The sequence below is a fragment of the Cherax quadricarinatus genome, chromosome 39, assembly GCF_038502225.1.
Source record: "Cherax quadricarinatus isolate ZL_2023a chromosome 39, ASM3850222v1, whole genome shotgun sequence".
NCBI classification, from domain to species: domain Eukaryota; kingdom Metazoa; phylum Arthropoda; class Malacostraca; order Decapoda; family Parastacidae; genus Cherax; species Cherax quadricarinatus.
In genome coordinates this window covers 22,111,784-22,131,465 of record NC_091330.1, presented here as the reverse complement: position 1 = coordinate 22,131,465, position 19,682 = coordinate 22,111,784, and the positions used below count along the sequence as shown (strand labels likewise).

The following is a 19,682-nucleotide window of genomic DNA, read 5'->3' as shown; positions in this document are numbered from 1 at the left end:
AATGGAGGTGGTGGTTGTGGTGGTGGGACTGGTAGTGGTGATGAATGAAGGTGGTGGTTGTGGTGGAGGGACTGGTAGTGGTGATGAATGGAGGTGGTGGTTGTGGTGGTGGGACTGGTAGTGGTGATGAATGAAGGTGGTGGTTGTGGTGGAGGGACTGGTAGTGGTGGTGAATGAAGGTGGTGGTTGTGGTGGAGGGACTGGTAGTGGTGATGAATGGAGGTGGTGGTTGTGGTGGTGGGACTGGTAGTGGTGATGAATGAAGGTGGTGGTTGTGGTGGTGGGACTGGTAGTGGTGATGAATGAAGGTGGTGGTTGTGGTGATGGGACTGGTAGTGGTGGTGAATGAAGGTGGTGGTTGTGGTGGTGGGACTGGTAGTGGTGGTGAATGAAGGTGGTGGTTGTGGTGGTGGGACTGGTAGTGGTGATGAATGGAGGTGGTGGTTGTGGTGGTGGGACTGGTAGTGGTGGTGAATGAAGGTGGTGGTTGTGGTGGAGGGACTGGTAGTGGTGATGAATGGAGGTGGTGGTTGTGGTGGTGGGACTGGTAGTGGTGGTGAATGAAGGTGGTGGTTGTGGGACTGGTAGTGGTGATGAATGGAGGTGGTGGTTGTGGTGATGGGACTGGTAGTGGTGGTGAATGAAGGTGGTGGTTGTGGTGGAGGGACTGGTAGTGGTGATGAATGGAGGTGGTGGTTGTGGTGGTGGGACTGGTAGTGGTGATGAATGAAGGTGGTGGTTGTGGTGGAGGGACTGGTAGTGGTGGTGAATGAAGGTGGTGGTTGTGGTGGAGGGACTGGTAGTGGTGATGAATGGAGGTGGTGGTTGTGGTGGTGGGACTGGTAGTGGTGATGAATGAAGGTGGTGGTTGTGGTGGTGGGACTGGTAGTGGTGATGAATGAAGGTGGTGGTTGTGGTGATGGGACTGGTAGTGGTGGTGAATGAAGGTGGTGGTTGTGGTGGTGGGACTGGTAGTGGTGGTGAATGAAGGTGGTGGTTGTGGTGGTGGGACTGGTAGTGGTGGTGAATGAAGGTGGTGGTTGTGGGACTGGTAGTGGTGATGAATGGAGGTGGTGGTTGTGGTGATGGGACTGGTAGTGGTGATGAATGAAGGTGGTGGTTGTGGTGGTGGGACTGGTAGTGGTGATGAATGAAGGTGGTGGTTGTGGTGGTGGGACTGGTAGTGATGATGAATGGAGGTTGTGGTGGTGGGACTGGTGGTGGTGGTGAATGGAGGTGGTGGTTGTGGTGGTGGGACTGGTAGTGGTGATGAATGAAGGTGGTGGTTGTGGTGGTGGGACTGGTAGTGATGATGAATGGAGGTTGTGGTGGTGGGACTGGTGGTGGTGGTGAATGGAGGTGGTGGTTGTGGTGGTGGGACTGGTGGTGATGATGAATGAAGGTGGTGGTTGTGGTTGTGGGACTGGTGGTGGTGATGAATGAAGGTGGTGGTTGTGGTGGTGGGACTGGTAGTGATGATGAATGGAGGTGGTGGTTGTGGTGGTGGGACTGGTGGTGGTGATGAATGAAGGTGGTGGTTGTGGTGGTGGGACTGGTGGTGGTGATGAATGAAGGTGGTGGTTGTGGTGGTGGGACTGGTGGTGGTGATGAATGAAGGTGGTGGTTGTGATGGTGGGACTGGTGGTGGTGATGAATGAAGGTGGTGGTTGTGGTGGTGGGACTGGTGGTGGTGATGAATGAAGGTGGTGGTTGTGGTGATGGGACTGGTAGTGGTGATGAATGGAGGTGGTGGTTGTGGTGGTGGGACTGGTAGTGGTGATGAATGGAGGTGGTGGTTGTGGTGGTGGGACTGGTAGTAGTGATGAATGAAGATGGTGGTGGTGGGACTGGTAGTGGTGATGAATGGAGGTGGTGGTTGTGGTGGTGGGACTGATAGTGATGATGAATGGAGGTGGTGGTTGTGGTGGTGGTGATGAATGAAGGTTGTGGTGGTGGGACTGGTAGTGGTAATGAATGAAGGTGGTGGTTGTGGTGGTGGGACTGGTAGTGATGATGAATGGAGGTGGTGGTTGTGGTGGTGGGACTGGTAGTGGTGATGAATGGAGGTGGTGGTTGTGGTGGTGGGACTGGTAGTGATGATGAATGGAGGTGGTGGTTGTGGTGGTGGGACTGATAGTGATGATGAATGGAGGTGGTGGTTGTGGTGGTGGTGATGAATGAAGGTTGTGGTGGTGGGACTGGTAGTGGTAATGAATGAAGGTGGTGGTTGTGGTGGTGGGACTGGTAGTGATGATGAATGGAGGTGGTGGTTGTGGTGGTGGGACTGGTAGTGGTGATGAATGAAGATGGTGGTGGTGGGACTGGTAGTGGTGATGAATGGAGGTGGTGGTTGTGGTGGTGGGACTGGTGGTGGTGATGAATGAAGGTGGTGGTGATGAATGGAGGTGGTGGTTGTGGTGGTGGTGATGAATGAAGGTGGTGGTTGTGGTGGTGGGACTGGTGGTGGTGATGAATGAAGATTGTGGTTGTGGTGGTGGTGATGAATGAAGGTGGTGGTTGTGGTGGTGGTGATGAATGAAGGTGGTGGTTGTGGTGGTGGGACTGGTGGTGGTGATGAATGAAGATGGTGGTTGTGGTGGTGGGACTGGTAGTGGTGATGAATGGAGGTGGTGGTTGTGGTGGTGGGACTGGTAGTGGTAATGAATGAAGGTGGTGGTTGTGGTGGTGGGACTGGTAGTGGTGGTGAATGAAGGTGGTGGTTGTGGTGGTGGGACTGGTGGTGGTGGTGAATGAAGGTGGTGGTTGTGGTGGTGGGACTGGTAGTGGTAATGAATGAAGGTGGTGGTTGTGGTGGTGGGACTGGTGGTGGTGGTGAATGAAGGTGGTGGTGATGAATGGAGGTGGTGGTGGTGGGACTGGTAGTGGTGATGAATGGAGGTGGTGGTTGTGGTGGTGGGACTGGTAGTGGTGATGAATGAAGATGGTGGTTGTGGTGGTGGGACTGGTGGTGGTGATGAATGGAGGTGGTGGTGGAGGGACTGGTAGTGGTCATGAATGGAGGTGGTGGTTGTGGTGGTGGGACTGGTAGTGGTGATGAATGAAGATGGTGGTTGTGGTGGTGGGACTGGTGGTGGTGATGAATGGAGGTGGTGGTGGTGGGACTGGTGGTGGTGATGAATGGAGGTGGTGGTGGAGGGACTGATAGTGGTGATGAATGGAGGTGGTGGTGGGACTGGTGGTGGTGATGAATGGAGGTTGTGGTGGTGGGACTGGTGGTGGTGATGAATGGAGGTGGTGGTGGGACTGGTAATGATGATGAATGGAGGTTGTGGTGGTGGGACTGGTGGTGGTGATGAATGGAGGTGGTGGTGGTGGGACTGGTAGTGGTGATGAATGAAGATGGTGGTTGTGGTGGTGGGACTGGTGGTGGTGATGAATGGAGGTGGTGGTGGAGGGACTGGTAGTGGTGATGAATGGAGGTGGTGGTGGGACTGGTGGTGGTGATGAATGGAGGTTGTGGTGGTGGGACTGGTGGTGGTGATGAATGGAGGTGGTGGTGGTACTGGTAGTGATGATGAATGGAGGTTGTGGTGGTGGGACTGGTTGTGGTGATGAATGGAGGTGGTGGTTGTGGTGGTGGGACTGGTGGTGGTGATGAATGAAGGTGGTGGTTGTGGTGGTGGGACTGGTGGTGGTGATGAATGAAGGTGGTGGTGGGACTGGTGGTGGTGATGAATGAAGATGGTGGTTGTGGTGGTGGGACTGGTGGTGGTGATGAATGAAGGTGGTGGTTGTGGTGGTGGGACTGGTGGTGGTGATGAATGAAGATGGTGATTGTGGTGGTGGAACTGGTGGTGGTGATGAATGAAGTTGGTGGTGGTGGGACTGGTAGTGATGAATGAAGGTGGTGGTTGTGGTGGTGGAACTGGTGGTGATGAATGAAGATGGCGGTTGTGGTGGTGGGACTGTTGGTGGTGATGAATGAAGGTGGTGATTGTGGTGGTGGAACTGGTGGTGATGAATGAAGGTGGTGGTTGTGGTGGTGGAACTGGTGGTGATGAATGAAGGTGGTGGGACTTGTGGTGGTGATGAATGAAGGTGGTGGTTGTGGTGGTGAGACTGTTGGTGGTGATTGTGGTGGTGGAACTGGTGGTGATGAATGAAGGTGGTGGTTGTGGTGGTGGAACTGGTGGTGATGAATGAAGGTGGTGGTAGCAGTGGGTAGGTTTGCTAAGTGTTGTAAGTGCTTGTATTGGATGTAGTGGTAAAGAAAGCAGTGGTGGTATGAATGATAATATCACAGTGGGTGATGATTTAAGTGGTACTCATAGGTGGTGGTTTAAGTGGTACTCATAGGTGGTGGGTTAAGTGATAAGTGTTGAAGAATAAAAAGGCACAATACCGTGATTGGAATAATACACAAATAACTAGCACGTGGTGTGACTAGTTAATGGTGCAAGTCGGACAGAAACGTCGTAATAAGTTTGTCTGGTGTGCAAGAGTTGTGAATGGTATGTGATGGTAAGTTGTACAGGTAGAGCTATGTTAATAGCAGCGGAGTGTTGGCAGTAGGACATTTACTGAGAGATTTACGACTGATAAAGACGCATGTGATTTCTTTCTATCAATAAATAAACTGAGTGTACATGTGTCTTAGTTCTTCAGTGTTGGTTAGTGGTGACAGTGGGTGGCATATATTGGCATGTGGCAGTGGTAGCCTGGAGATAAATGATGGTCATTTTGGAAATTCTTATCAGAAAGTCACAGTCATTTATCAAAAGATATTAGATATGATTTAATTCTTGCTTTCACTTTCTAATGATACTGTAATTGTATGAACACAATTATTTTCTCCATGGGGGAGTGGAAAAGAATCCTTCCTCCGTAAGTCATGAGTGTTGTAAAAGGCGACTAAAATGCCGGGAACAAGAGGCTAGTAACCCCTTCTCCTATATAAATTATACTAAATGTAAAACAGAAAACTTCAAAGTTTTCTTCTTTTTCGGGTCACCCTACTTCGGTGGGAGACGGCTGATATGTTGAAAAAAAAATAATTTTGTGAGAAATACTAATTAAAGAAGGGCGATATTGGAATTAGAAAACTACAAATTGCCTAAAAGTCACAATACCTTCCAACAAAAGACCTACGACCTTCGAATGAACAGGCCTATTTAATGTTATAATCACGAAGGGTGTTCTTTCTCAAAATTGGAAAGTGTATTTCTTGTAAAAAATTAAATATCACTTATGTTTGATGAACGTAGCAGGTCGATATCACCTGTTTGAGTGTCCCTGTTAGTATTGTTGTGGCCGCTTATATGGTTCATCTGCCTAATGAACCATTAAGGCTTCCTGTGGCAACTCCCTGAAATACAAACTACAGCTATTTCAGGCTGAAACATCTGTATTGTGTCATTCAGTCCAGGTTTAAATTGCCATATAAGCTCTCTAAAATTCTTAATTTCATATGGTTTTGTGCCCAATGTATAATTTTTAAAAATCTTCTTGCACGTACTTTTTTTTTATGACTGCCGGATTCAGAGTGAATTATAAAAGAGCTTATAATTAAATAATTTAAATGAAATAAAGGATAACCCTAATGGCTGTCTGCTTGACTTAGAAAAAACAATCAAATTAGTAAAAGAATTATGAAAATGTAAACAATTCTGATTCCTCCGTAAGTGTTATGTTTGGACTCACAAAGACTCAAAAAGATAAATTCTAATTAGCCATATTTTGAGTTATATCGCTGTTATTCAACTTCAATTTACACAAGTTTGCAGTTCCTCTTCTGCAGATTTTAACTATAAATGATTACACCGATTTTTTTTTTATTTTGCTAAATATGTTACTAGTTTTGTCAACCTAATTTGGTTTTAGTCAATTTTGATATTTATTTAAAAATATTCCATTAATAGAAAACACTGATTGAAGGGTAAATAATTCTTGCTTTAGTTTTAATAAGAGATTGTAGACAGACGGAGTAACAGTGATCTTCCCTTCACAACCAACAATTGTTGAAGTATTTTTATATTACTGTGGGAAGCTCAGGATGAATAACTCCACAAGGGAGCCTTAAATTGTTACTTTATGCCACTTATATTGATATAACTTTTTTTTTTTTTGAGGACTACGCACATAAGGCAGATTTCAGTATTATTTAACTTCAAACGCAAAAATATTGTATTAACTGTGAAGAAGGAAAACAAAAACAGGTTACCATTTCTTAACACAGTATACTGTAAACCCACGTATACTGTGTTAAGTTTATATTATTTCAACATTTAAACTGACTTCAAGGAACATGCCTTGAAAATTTCAATTAGTTAATGCTGTCCATTATGTTCTTCCTGGTCTGCTTTCAGTTTTAAAATTAAATTCCCTTCACATACACACAAGAGAGACAGAGCGAGGGATCGTGTGTATGCTGCTGCTGACACACTAACATGTGTAGTACGTTGTTGCAATGAAACTAGGGTGAGCGTGGCTGTGTTGTGTATGACAGGGTCTATGTTTGGACACGCACCTCCCGCCAGTGTACAGAATGAAGGTTGTTATTGACCCAATGCAGGAAACCGGAACCCTTCTGCTATATAAGCTACGTTAGGGTAGGTTAGGTTAGGGTAGGTGAAAGATGGTTTGAGTATGTTAGAGTAGGTGAGAAAAGGGCAGGGTAGGTAGGTTAGGTAAGGTTAAGATTGGTTAAGACAAGTACAGTGATGTTAGGTTAATTAGGGTTAGGTTAATATAAGTTAGGTTAAATAAGGTTAAGTAATTCTAAGTTAGGAAAGAGAGCTCGTAGTGTTGTGGTGGACAGTGTGTATACTACGCACGCACAATTCTGTGACGAAGAAACGAGAATTAGGAGAAAGAGGGATGGATAGACTATATTTTTTGACTGGAGGAAAACGTTTGATGCAGCATTCCACAAGAGACTGGTGGATCAGGTAGCAATAACAAGGAAAGCTCTACAGTGGATCAAGGAATACTTAACAGGAGGGAAACAACGAGTTATTGTCCTGGAGGTGTCGAAATGGGTGAATGTGACGAGTGGGGATCCACAAGGGTCATATTTAGTCCAGTATTGTTTCTTATGTAAGCTGCATGAAGGAGGAAATCGACTCAGAGGTGTCCCTGTTCGCAGATGATGTTAGACTAATGAGGTAAATACGTAGGGGAGTAAATCAAGAAAGACTACAAATAGATCCTCAGAAGCTGATGAGTGGTTATTATAATTTAACACCAACAAAGGCAGTGATGAAAATTGGAGAACGGGAAATATGACCGGAAACAAAGTACAGTCTGAGGGGAGACAATTGATACAAGCTTCCTGGAAACGTAAAAACCTAGAGGAGAGTATAGTCTGAAGCTTTTTTCACAAAGCACATATCAACCGAATAACCGCTGCAGCAAACGTAAGACTGACAAATTTAAAAGTATCTTTCAGGAAGGTCAACAAGGACCATCCACAACCCTCTATGTGGCATATGTCAGGCTCATCTTGGAATAAGCAGAGCCAATATGGATTCCGCATCTGATAAAGCATGTAAAGAGCTCGAAAAAATACAAAGATTTGTATTGAAACTCGTCCCAGAGCTGAGGGGTACGAGCTATGAGGAGAGGCTAGAGGAGCTAAATCTAACGATATTAAAGAACAGAAACAACACAGGTTACATGATTAGGCCGTACAAGATGCTGAGAGGAATTAAGGGTGGGCTGGGCGAGCCTGTTTCAGAGGCAGGTCTCAGGTGCACGAGGTAAGTAAGTTTATTCAGGTATACACAAATACAGTTACATAGATTATAATACATAGCAGCATATGTGTAAAGTACCTAGGATAACCCAGAAAAGTCAGACAGAGTGACTTATTTCCAGCTGGACGATTATAAAAACTAAGATGAGTCACAGGATGTTAGAAACGCTTGTTTAACTTTAGAGTAGTAAGGTAGCAGAATGACTTAGAGAAGTGGTAGAGGCGGGATAAATACTTAGTTTTAAGAATAGGTATGATAGAGCTCACCCAGCCAGGAGAGAGTGAACCCAATATTGGCCAGAGAAGCAGAGGGGTAAGGAGCTGAGACTCGATTCCTGTAACCACAATTAGGTGAGTACACACTCACACACACACACACACACACACACACACACACACACACACACACACACACACACACACACACACACACACACACACACACACATATCATCATCATTATCATCATCATCATCATCATCATCATCATCATCATCATCATCCCAATAACTTCGGTGGCAAACGCGAATCTGGAAAATCTAAGATTAGCTTTCAAATATCTCAACAAGGAACCATTTACAACACTGTATACGATATATGTAAGGCTCATACTGGAGTATGCAGCACTAATATGGAACCCACACTTGATTACCTATGTCAAGAAACTGAAGAAAAATCTAAGGTTTTGCGACGAGACGAGGTGTGGGGAAGGGGATCTTGGCGATGCGTGTTCTCACATGGTGGGATTTTATACTGCCATGACAACCAGACTCCCAAGCGATTCCTGTAGCCCAAATCATTTTAGATAAACAGGTCATCGGAAGGACGGGTAGGCCTCCAACAGTTCTCCAATCTTGCAGTTTATCCCACAGTGACTAACTGACCCGGCCACTCACCTGATTACTTCTGTATAAATTTGTTTGTACATGCCAAGTAGAAAGAGTCCCCAGTTTCACCCTTACATACTTGAAAGACGAAAATTAGCACTGTGATGATTACTGGAACTCTTAGTAACGTACACCAGGAGAATGTCGCTGCGTGAGTATCAACCAGGGTGACTCTTGAATAACTGTTATCCAGGGTGACTCCTGGATAACTGTTATCCAGGGTGACTCCTGGATAACTGTTATCCAGGGTGACTCCTGGCTAACTATTATCCAGGGTGACTCCTGGATAACTGTTATCCAGGGTGACTCCTGGCTAACTATTATCCAGGGTGACTCCTGGATAACTGTTATCCAGGGTGACTCCTGGATAACTATTATCCAGGGTGACTCCTGGGTAACTATTATCCAGGGTGACTCCTGGATACTTATCCAGAGTGACTCCTGGATAACTATTAACCAGGGTGACTCCTGGATAATTATTATCCAGGGTGACTCCTGGATAACTGTTATCCAGGGTGACTCCTGGATAACTGTTATCCAGGGTGACTCCTGGATAACTGTTATCCAGGGTGACTCCTGGATAACTGTTATCCAGGGTGACTCCTGGATAACTGTTATCCAGGGTGACTCCTGGATAACTGTTATCCAGGGTGACTCCTGGATAACTGTTATCCAGGGTGACTCCTGGATACAACAATGGGGAATGAAACTAGGACGTTTCGGTCCGACTTGTATTATCAATACCCTTTATGACCCTTACGGATTTAACGCTAAAGTTGATAATAATAATAATAATAATAATAATAATGCCATGTCTCATCAGACGTGTTACCTGAGTAAAGAACTCGTTGGCTTCTTTGTTGATGAAACAGAAATAAGGAAGAAACGGTGGAGGCAGTACGGTGGGAGAGGCCAGAGACTGAGGCCAGAAGCGCCGTTATTTACGTACAGGAAACATCAACTACAACCTTCCCCATTATGTGTCAGCAAGAACAAGACACAGTTGTTCCGCACCAGTGACAGAGCAGATCGAGGTGTAACCTGGATTCAAGATACGATGAAATCATTACAAAGGATGAGGTGCTGAAGTTAGCAATTCAAAAGAAATATCACCATGCCCCAAAAAATTAGACTACTTATGAAAAAATCATAAAAAATACTGTTTCTGTAATTTTTTAACAAAACAATACAATGGGAAAAATTTCATTTTCCCGAAATTCACAAAACAGCAATCAATCACACTGCCGTCCCCGGCAGAGTGATTGTAATTTTGATTGAAAAATTTATATTTCCCTGCATATAGTTGCTTATATATATATATATATATATATATATATATATATATATATATTATATATATATATATATATAAACACTGATCTCTGGCTGAAGGAGACTCGAACCTACGAACCTTAGGACAAGGTACGCAGTGCTTTACCAATCTACCCACACTGGACCAATACCTTGGCGTGTAGCATGAGCTACACGTTTGATCCAAGGCAGCCAGCTTTCAGGGAGAAGGCTTACAGCTTTTCATCTCATCCCCTGCATGCATCAGCCTTACTAGAGATTTGAACAATGCAAGGAATTCGCGAGAGCAGGCGAAATATACACAAACACTGATCTCTGGCTGAAGGAGACTCGAACCTACGAACCTTAGGACAAGGTACGCAGTGCTTTACCAATCTACCCACACTGGACTAAGGTTCGTAGGTTCGAGTCTCCTTCAGCCAGAGATCAGTGTTTGTGTATATTTCGCATGCTCTCGCGAATTCCTTGCATTGTTCAAATCTCTAGTAAGGCTGATGCATGCAGGGGATGAGATGAAAAGCTGTAAGCCTTCTCCCTGAAAGCTGGCTGCCTTGGATCAAAACGTGTAGCGCATTCTACACGCCAAGGCATTGGTCCAGTGTGGGTAGATTGGTAAAGCACTGCGTACCTTGTCCTAAGGTTCGTAGGTTCGAGTCTCCTTCAGCCAGAGATCAGTGTTTGTGTATATTTCGCATGCTCTCGCGAATTCCTTGTAGATATATATATATATATATATATATATATATATATATATATATATATTATTTACAAAGTAAAAGTTTTATTTGTGTGAGGTAGACTAGAACGTGTAGGCGGTCATACTAGTCAGTGACAAGACACAGAGTTATGACAATCAATCTTTAATGCGAATGTATCTTGCAGAGGAGATCCTGGGCAGTAACAGCGCCTTGTGGTTCTCACCTGATGGGGAGATGCTAGCCTACGCCTCTATCAACGACACATTGGTAGACACTGTTCCCATCCCGCAGTATAGCGCTAATCAGCAGTACTCAGTCATTCATTCATTAAGATATCCCAAGGTAAGTACCAGCCAACAGTACTGTTATATTTTCTCTATGATATACTTAGGTAAATCCAAGACAAAGTATATACATATATACCTAAGATGAAAGCTCTCTGTGTATACACGTTGGATTATTCACATTATTACAAGATAAAATATTTTTGATGATTAGTCTTCTGGTGTTATGTAGCCTTAATGACCCTTGTACGGCCCAAAGACTTTCCTAGCAAACCATCAAACTAGCCACTAGAGATGTATTGCTTAGAGTGGGTGTTTATATGTTTATGTATATTATTTTTTAAATTAAACATCGACCATTTCCCAGCAAGGTAGGGTGGCCCGGAAAAGAAAAACTTTCACTTCATCACTGTCTTGCCAGAAGCGCACTTACGCTACAGTTATAAAACTGCAACATTAACACCTCTCCTTCAGAGTGCAGGCACTGTCCTTCCCATCTCCAGGACTCAAGTCTGGCTTGTCAGTTTCCCTGATTCCCTTCATAAATGTTACCTTGCTCACACTCCAACAGCACGTCAAGTCCTAAAAACTATTTGTCTCCATTTGCTCCTATCTAACATGCTCATGCCTGCTTGCTGGAAGTTCAAGCCCCTCGCACACAAAACCTCCTTTACCCCCCACCCTCGGACCTTTCTTAGGCCGACCTCTACACCGCCTTTCCTCCAGTACAGCTTTATACACTCTCGAAGTCATTCTGTTTCATTCCATTCTCTCTTCATGTCCACACCACCTCAACCCTCTGGATAATAGTTTTGGTAATCCTGCACCTCCAAATTTCCAAACTACGAATTCTCTGTATTATATTCACCCCACACATTGCCTCCACAGACTCCTCAGTGCACCACTCACCTTTTTCTCCTCATCAGTTCTGTGATTCACCTCATCTTTCATACACCCATCTACTGACACGTCCATTCTTAAATATCTGAATACATTCACCTCCTCCATACTATCTCCCTCCAATCTGATATCCTATCTTCCTTTTTCTAACTTTTTTGTTATCCTCATCACCTTACTCTTTCCTATATTCACTTTTAATTTTCTTCTTTTATATACCCTACCAAACTCGTCAACCAGCCTCTGCAACTTCTCTTCAGAATCTCCCAGAAGTACAGTGTCATTGGTAAAGAGCAACTGTGACAACTCCCACTTTGTGTTAGATTCATCATTTAACCACAAACCTCTTGCCAACACACGAGCATTCACTTCTCGTACAACCCCATTATAAATATATTGAACAACCATGGTAACATCACACATCCTTGTCTAAGGCCTACTTTTACTGGGAAATAATCTCCCTCTCTCCTACATACTCTAACCTGAGCCTCGCTATCCTCGCAAGACTTTTCACTGCTTTCAGTAACCTGACTCTTATTCCATACATTTGCAACATATACCACATTGCTTCCCTATACACCCTGTCATACGCCTTTTCCAAATCCATAAATGCCACAAAAACCTCTTTACCCTTATCTAAATACTGTTCCCCTATATGTTTCGCTGTAAACACTTGGTCAACGCACCCTCTACCCTTCCTAAAGCCTCCTTGTTCATCTGCTGTCCTACTCTCTGTCTTACTCCTAATTCTTTCAATAATAACTCTACGATACACTTTACCAGGTATATTCAACAGGCTTATTCCCCTATAATTTTTGCATTCTCTTTTGTCCCCTTTCCCTTTATACAAAGGAACTATGCATGCTCTCTGCCAATCCCTAGGTACCTTACCCTCTTCCATACATTTATTAAATAAAAGCACCAACAACTCCAAAACCCGCTTTTAACATTTCTATCTTTATCCCATCAATCCCGGCTGCTTTACCCAGCTTTATTCTACCCACTGCCTCACGAACTTTCCCCACCCTCACAACTCCCTCCTTCTCACTCCTACAAGATGTTATTCCTCCTTGCCCTATACACGAAATCACAGCTTCTCTGTCTTCATCAGCATTTAACAATTCCTCAAAATATTTCCTCCATCTTCCCAATACCTTTAACTCTCCATTTAATAACTCTCCTCTTCTGCTTTTAACACTCAAATCTATTTGTTCTTTAGGCTTTCCTCAACTTGTTTATCTCACTCCAAAACTTCTTCTTATTTTCAACAAAATTTGTTGATAACATCTCACCCACTCTCTCATTTGCTCTCTTTTTACATTGCTTCACCACTTTCTTAACCTCTCTTTTCCTTTCCATATACTCCTCCCTCCTTGCATCACTTCTATTTTGTAAAAACCTCTGATATGCTAACTTTTTTTTCTCTTACTACTCTCTTTGCATCATCATTCCACCAATTGCTCTTCTTCCCTCCCACACCGACTTTCTGTAACCACAAACTTTTACTGAACACTCTAACACTACATTCTTAAACCTACTCCATACATCTTCAACCCCATTGCCTATACTCTCACTAGCCCATCTATCCTCCAATAGTTGTTTATATCTTACCCTATCTGCCTCATCCTTTAGCTTATGAACCTTCACCTCTCTCTTACCTGCTGCTTCCCTTTTCCTTGTATCCCATCTACCTTTAACTCTCACTGTAGCTACAACTAAAAGGTGATCTGATATATCTGTGGCTCCTCTACAAACATATACATCCTGAAGTCTCCCAACAGTCATTTATCTACCAATACGTAGTCCAACAAACTACTGTCATTACGCCCTGCATCATATCTTGTATACTTATTTATCCTCTTTTTCTTAAAATATGTATTACCTATAACCAAACCCCTTCTATACAAAGTTCAATCAGAGGGCCTCGATTATCATTTACACCTTTAATCCCAAACTTACCTACCACACCCTTTTTAAATTTTCCTCCTATTTTAGCATTTAGGTCCCATACCACAATTACTCTCTCACTGGTTCAAAAGTTCCTACACACTTGCTTAACATCTCCAAAAATCTTTTTCTCTCCTCTACACTCCTCTCTTCTCCAGGTACATACACATTTATTTTATGACCCACTTTTTGCATCCAATCTTTATTTTAATCCACATAATCCTTAAATTTATACATTTATATTCCCTCTTCTCCTTCCATAACTGATCCTTCAACATTATTGCTTCCCATTCCTTAGCTCCAACTCTCTCAGATACTCCTGACTTAATCCCATTTATTTCTCTCCACTGAAACTCACCTACCACCTTCAGCGTTGTTTCAATTAGAGCCAGGACATCCAACTTCTTTTCGTTCATACCATTAGCAATCATCTCTTTCCTATCATCCGCACTACATCCACACGCATTCAAGCATCCCAGTTTTATAAGGTTTTCCTTCGCTTTTTTTAGTATTTTCTACAGGAGAAGGGGTTACTAGCCCATTGTTCCCGACATTTTAGTCGCCTCATACAACTCGCATAGCTTACCGCGGAAAGATTCTTTTCCACTTCCCCATGGAGAATAGAGAAAATAAAAAAGAACAAAAACTCTTCAGAAACAAGAAGAAAAACCTAGATGTGTGTACTCACCTAGTTGAGGTTGCGGGGTTCGAGTCCGAGCTCCTGTGTATGTATATATATATATGCATGTACGTGCCTGTGTAGTGTAACCTAAGTGTAAGTAGAAGTAGCAAGATATACCCGTTATCCGGCGTGTTTATGAGACAGAAAAAAGACACTAGCAATCCTGCCATCATGTAAAACAGTTACAGGTGTCTGTTTCACAGTCATCTGGCAGGACGGTAGGACCTCCCTGGGTGGTTGCTGTCTACCATCCTACCTACATATATATATATATATATATATATATATATATATATATATATATATATATATATATATATATATATATATATATAATATATATATATAATGTCGTGTGTGTGTGTGTGTGTGTGTGTGTGTGTCATGCCGAAAAGGTAAAATTGGTCGATTAGCAAGAACTCATTTAATATTAAGTCCTTTCTAACATTTTCTCTTAAACGTTTAAAGATTTTTTTTTCAATTATGCTAATGTAAAAATTAATAATTTTGTTCCAGAAGAACCTTAGAAAATTTACCTAACCTTATTATAACAAGCGCAATTTAATTTAGCCTAATCCAACTAAATATATTTTAGATAAGTTAACAGTAATTTAATAAAACGCATATACAACGAAATATATTTTTTTCGTTAGGTTCAGAATGATTTTTGGAAAATTATTGCGTACTCAAATTTTCGCTTGCCTTATTTGGCAAGAAGAGCGTTGCTATTTAAGCCAAAATCGCAAGTTTTACCTGTTCAGCACGACATACACACACATACACACACACACACACACACACACACACACACACACACACACACACACACACACACATACACAGAGATCTGGTAGACGAACCAGGGAGGAAAGACTGGGAGTTAGAGCTCCAAAAAAGGGAGGAAGAGTGGGGAAGGAAGATAGTAGAGCTTGGTAAGAAAATGGAAGAGCGGATAGCTGAAGAGTGCAGGAAGTGGGAAGTACAGGTCTTAGCAGCAGAAGCTAGGATACAGTGCTTAGAAGAGAAACTGCAAAGCCTGAAACAGATTAGAGAGACAAATGACAATTCAGATGTGACATCAGGAAATTCAAAGTCAGGCGCAGACAAGGGAATGGTAAGCAACAACGGAGACATGCCGTACACGAAGGCCCTATCAGACCCACGTGGGGCCAGGGAAAAGACGATGAGCACACTGAGATCAAACGACAGGTCTGAAGACAATGATGGAAATTCAAAGTCAGGCGCAGACAAGGGGATTGTAAGCAACAACGGAGACATGCCGTACACGAAGGCCCTATCAGACCCACGTGGGGCCAGGGAAAAGATGAGCACACTAAGATCAAGCGACAGGTCCGAAGACAATGAAGGTTTGTTATATGCAGAGATTCTAACAGCCAACTGCAGTAGCAAGGGACAGCTGGCCAGGAAAGACAGTCCACTGAGAATAGAAGTTTCAGATATGACAGGGACTGAAGGCAAGAACATGTCAATGGAAGGAAATAAAATGCCTCAGAGGACGCAGATGGAGACTCAGTGGGAGGAGGAAAGGGCGAGGTCAGTTTTTGTGTACGGGCTCCAAGAAGCCAAGGGGGCCAACTTTGAAGAAATAAAACAGGAGGAGAAAAAAATGATTGAAGGCATCATGAAAACAATAGGGGAGGGCAATATGACCCAGGTGACAAATTTTCAGAGAATTGGGTGGTTTGCGAGTGGAAGGATACGGCCTGTCAGAGTAACTTTCAAGGAAGAATCAGTTCGAATCAGGATTCTGCAAGAGAAAGCAAGACTGAGGGACAAAGAGGGGTACCAGAGAGTATACCTCGACCGCGACAGAACACAAGAAGAAAGGACTACACTGAAAGAGAGGGTACAGAGACGCAAGGAGGAACGAGAAGCAATGAAAATGAGCAGGACCCAGACACAGGAGGAAGGGCAAACACACCCCACAGAATCTCCCACCAAAAGACCCCACCCGCGACATTCCCAACGCAACTGAGCAACCTATACTACAACCCACTCACTGTTCCCTCTGCCACCAACCCCCATATCACAAACCTCACCCCAACAGCTGTCCCTTATGGGCATTCTGACCCCACCCCCACCAACACATACCCCACCTACACCACAGCACCATATAGGCCCCCACCAAGGCTCTCGCTCCCCCAACCCCAATATACTTCCATGACCACAATGATAGAAAAGAAACTAAAGGTTTGGTACACAAACGCGGATGGAATAACGAATAAACATGAGGAGTGGAATGAAAGAATCAGTGAAAAATCCCCAGACATCATAGCAGTCACAGAAACAAAACTCGCTGAGACAATAACAGACACAATCTTCCCAACAGGATATCAGATCCTGAGGAAAGATAGAAGGAGTAGAGGGGGAGGAGGGGTTGCACTGCTCATAAAACACCGATGGGGATTTGAGGAAATGGAAGGCATGGACATGATTGGAGAAAGAGACTACATTGTAGGTACAATTCAGTCCGGAGAACATAAAGTAGTCATTGGAGTGATGTATAACCCACCACAGAACTGCAGGAGGCCAAGAGAGGAGTACGAAGAAAACAACAGGGTGATGGTGGACACACTGGCTGAGGTGGCAAGAAGAGCTCACTCGAGCAGAGCAAAGTTACTGGTAATGGGCGATTTCAACCACAGGGAGATCGACTGGGAAAACTTGGAGCCACATGGGGGTCCCGAAACATGGAGAGCCAAGATGATGGATGTGGTACTTGAAAACCTCATGCATCAACATGTCAGGGACACAACCAGAGAGAGAGGGGAGGATGAGCCAGCAAGACTGGATCTTGTGTTCACCCTGAGCAGTTCAGACATCGAGGACATAACTTACGAGAGGCCCCTTGGAGCTAGCGATCATGTGGTTCTGAGTTTTGACTATATAGTAGAGTTACAAGTGGAGAAGGTAACAGGAACTGAAGGGGACAGGCCAAACTATAAAAGGGGGGACTACACAGGTATGAGAAACTTCCTGCAGGAGGTTCAGTGGGACAGAGAAATGGTAGGAAAATCAGTAAACGAGATGATGGAATATGTGGCAACAAAGTGCAAGGAGGCAGAGGAAAGTTTTGTTCCCAAGGGAAACAGAAATAATAGGAAGACCAAAACGAGTCCTTGGTTTACCCGAAGGTGTAGGGAGGCAAAAACTAAGTGCAACAGAGAATGGAAAAGGTACAGGAGGCATAGGACCCAGGAAAACAAGGAGATTAGTAGAAGAGCCAGAAACGAGTATGCGCAGATAAGGAGGGAGGCCCAGCGACAGTATGAAAACGACATAGCATCGAAAGTCAAATCTGACCCGAAACTGCTGTATAGCCACATTAGGAGGAAGACAACAGTCAAGGACCAGGTGATAAGGCTGAGGAAAGAAGGTGGAGAACTCACAAGAAACGATCAAGAGGTATGTGAGGAGCTCAACACGAGATTTAAGGAAGTATTTACAGTAGAGACAGGAAGGACTCTGGGGGGACAGACCAGATGGGGACACCAACAAGGAATACACCAACAAGTGTTGGACGACATACATACAGATGAGGAGGAGGTGAAGAAACTGCTAAGGGACATCGATACCTCAAAGGCAATGGGACCGGACAACATCTCTCCATGGGTCCTTAGAGAGGGAGCAGATATGTTGTGCATACCACTTACCACAATCTTCAACACATCCCTGGAAACTGGGCAACTACCTGAGGTATGGAAGACGGCAAATGTAGTTCCCATTTTCAAAAAAGGAGACAGAAAAGAGGCACTAAACTATAGACCTGTGTCATTGACGTGTATAGTATGCAAAATTATGGAGAAGATTATCAGGAGGAGAGTGGTGGAGCACCTGGAACGGAACAGGAGTATAAATGCCAACCAGCACGGATTCACGGAAGGCAAATCCTGTGTCACAAACCTTCTGGAGTTTTACGATAAAATAACAGAAGTAAGACAAGAGAGAGAGGGGTGGGTTGATTGCATCTTCTTGGACTGCAAGAAGGCCTTTGACACAGTTCCTCACAAGAGATTAGTGCAGAAGCTAGAGCATCAGGCGCATATAACAGGAAGAGCACTGCAATGGATCAGAGAATACCTGACAGGGAGGCAACAACGAGTCATGGTACGTAATGATGTATCACAGTGGGCACCTGTGACGAGCGGGGTCCCACAGGGGTCGGTCCTAGGACCAGTGCTATTTTTGGTATATGTGAACGACATGACGGAAGGGTTAGACTCAGAAGTGTCCCTGTTTGCAGATGATGTGAAGTTAATGAGGAGAATTAAATCTGATGAGGACCAGGCAGGACTTCAAAGAGACCTGGACAGACTGGACACCTGGTCCAGCAAATGGCTTCTCGAATTTAATCCTGCCAAATGCAAAGTCATGAAGATAGGGGAAGGGCACAGAAGACCACAGACAGAGTATAGGCTAGGTGGCCAAAGACTGCAAACCTCACTCAAGGAGAAAGATCTTGGGGTGAGTATAACACCGAGCATGTCTCCGGAAGCACACATCAATCAGATAACTGCTGCAGCATATGGGCGCCTGGCAAACCTGAGAACAGCATTCCGACACCTTAGTAAGGAATCATTCAAGACACTGTACACCGTGTATGTCAGGCCCATACTGGAGTATGCAGCACCTGTTTGGAACCCGCACTTGATAAAGCACGTCAAGAAACTAGAGAAAGTACAAAGGTTTGCAACAAGGTTAGTTCCAGAGCTAAGGGGAATGTCCTATGAAGAAAGATTAAGGGAAATCGGCCTGACGACACTGGAGGACAGGAGGGTCAGGGGAGACATGATAACGACATATAAAATACTGCGTGGAATAGACAAGGACAGGATGTTCCAGGGAGGGGACACAGAAACAAGAGGCCACAATTGGAAGTTGAAGACACAAATGAGTCAGAGAGATAGTAGGAAGTATTTCTTCAGTCATAGAGTTGTAAGGCAGTGGAATAGCCTAGAAAATGACGTAGTGGAGGCAGGAACCATACACAGTTTTAAGACGAGGTTTGATAAAGCTCATGGAGCGGGGAGAGAGAGGGTCTAGTAGCAACCGGTGAAGAGGCGGGGCCAGGAGCTAGGACTCGACCCCTGCAACCACAAATAGGTGAGTACATACACACAGGTGGACAAAGACAGGATGTTCCAGAGATTGGACACAGTAACAAGGGGACACAGTTGGAAGCTGAAGACACAGATGAATCACAGGGATGTTAGGAAGTATTTCTTCAGCCACAGAGTAGTC

At 44.2% G+C, this 19,682-nt stretch overlaps 1 protein-coding gene across 3 annotated transcripts in view; it reads left to right on the top strand.

The window, feature by feature from the left end:
• Dpp10 (Dipeptidyl peptidase 10) overlaps window positions 1-19,682 on the top strand; it is a 470,951-nt gene that overhangs the window by 307,022 nt on the left and 144,247 nt on the right. For all 3 annotated transcript variants that reach the window (XM_070092527.1, XM_070092528.1, XM_070092526.1), the window contains exon 8: window positions 10,795-10,952. In XM_070092527.1, the coding sequence (XP_069948628.1) occupies window positions 10,795-10,952 (158 nt within the window). The remainder of the gene's footprint in view (window positions 1-10,794; window positions 10,953-19,682) is intronic.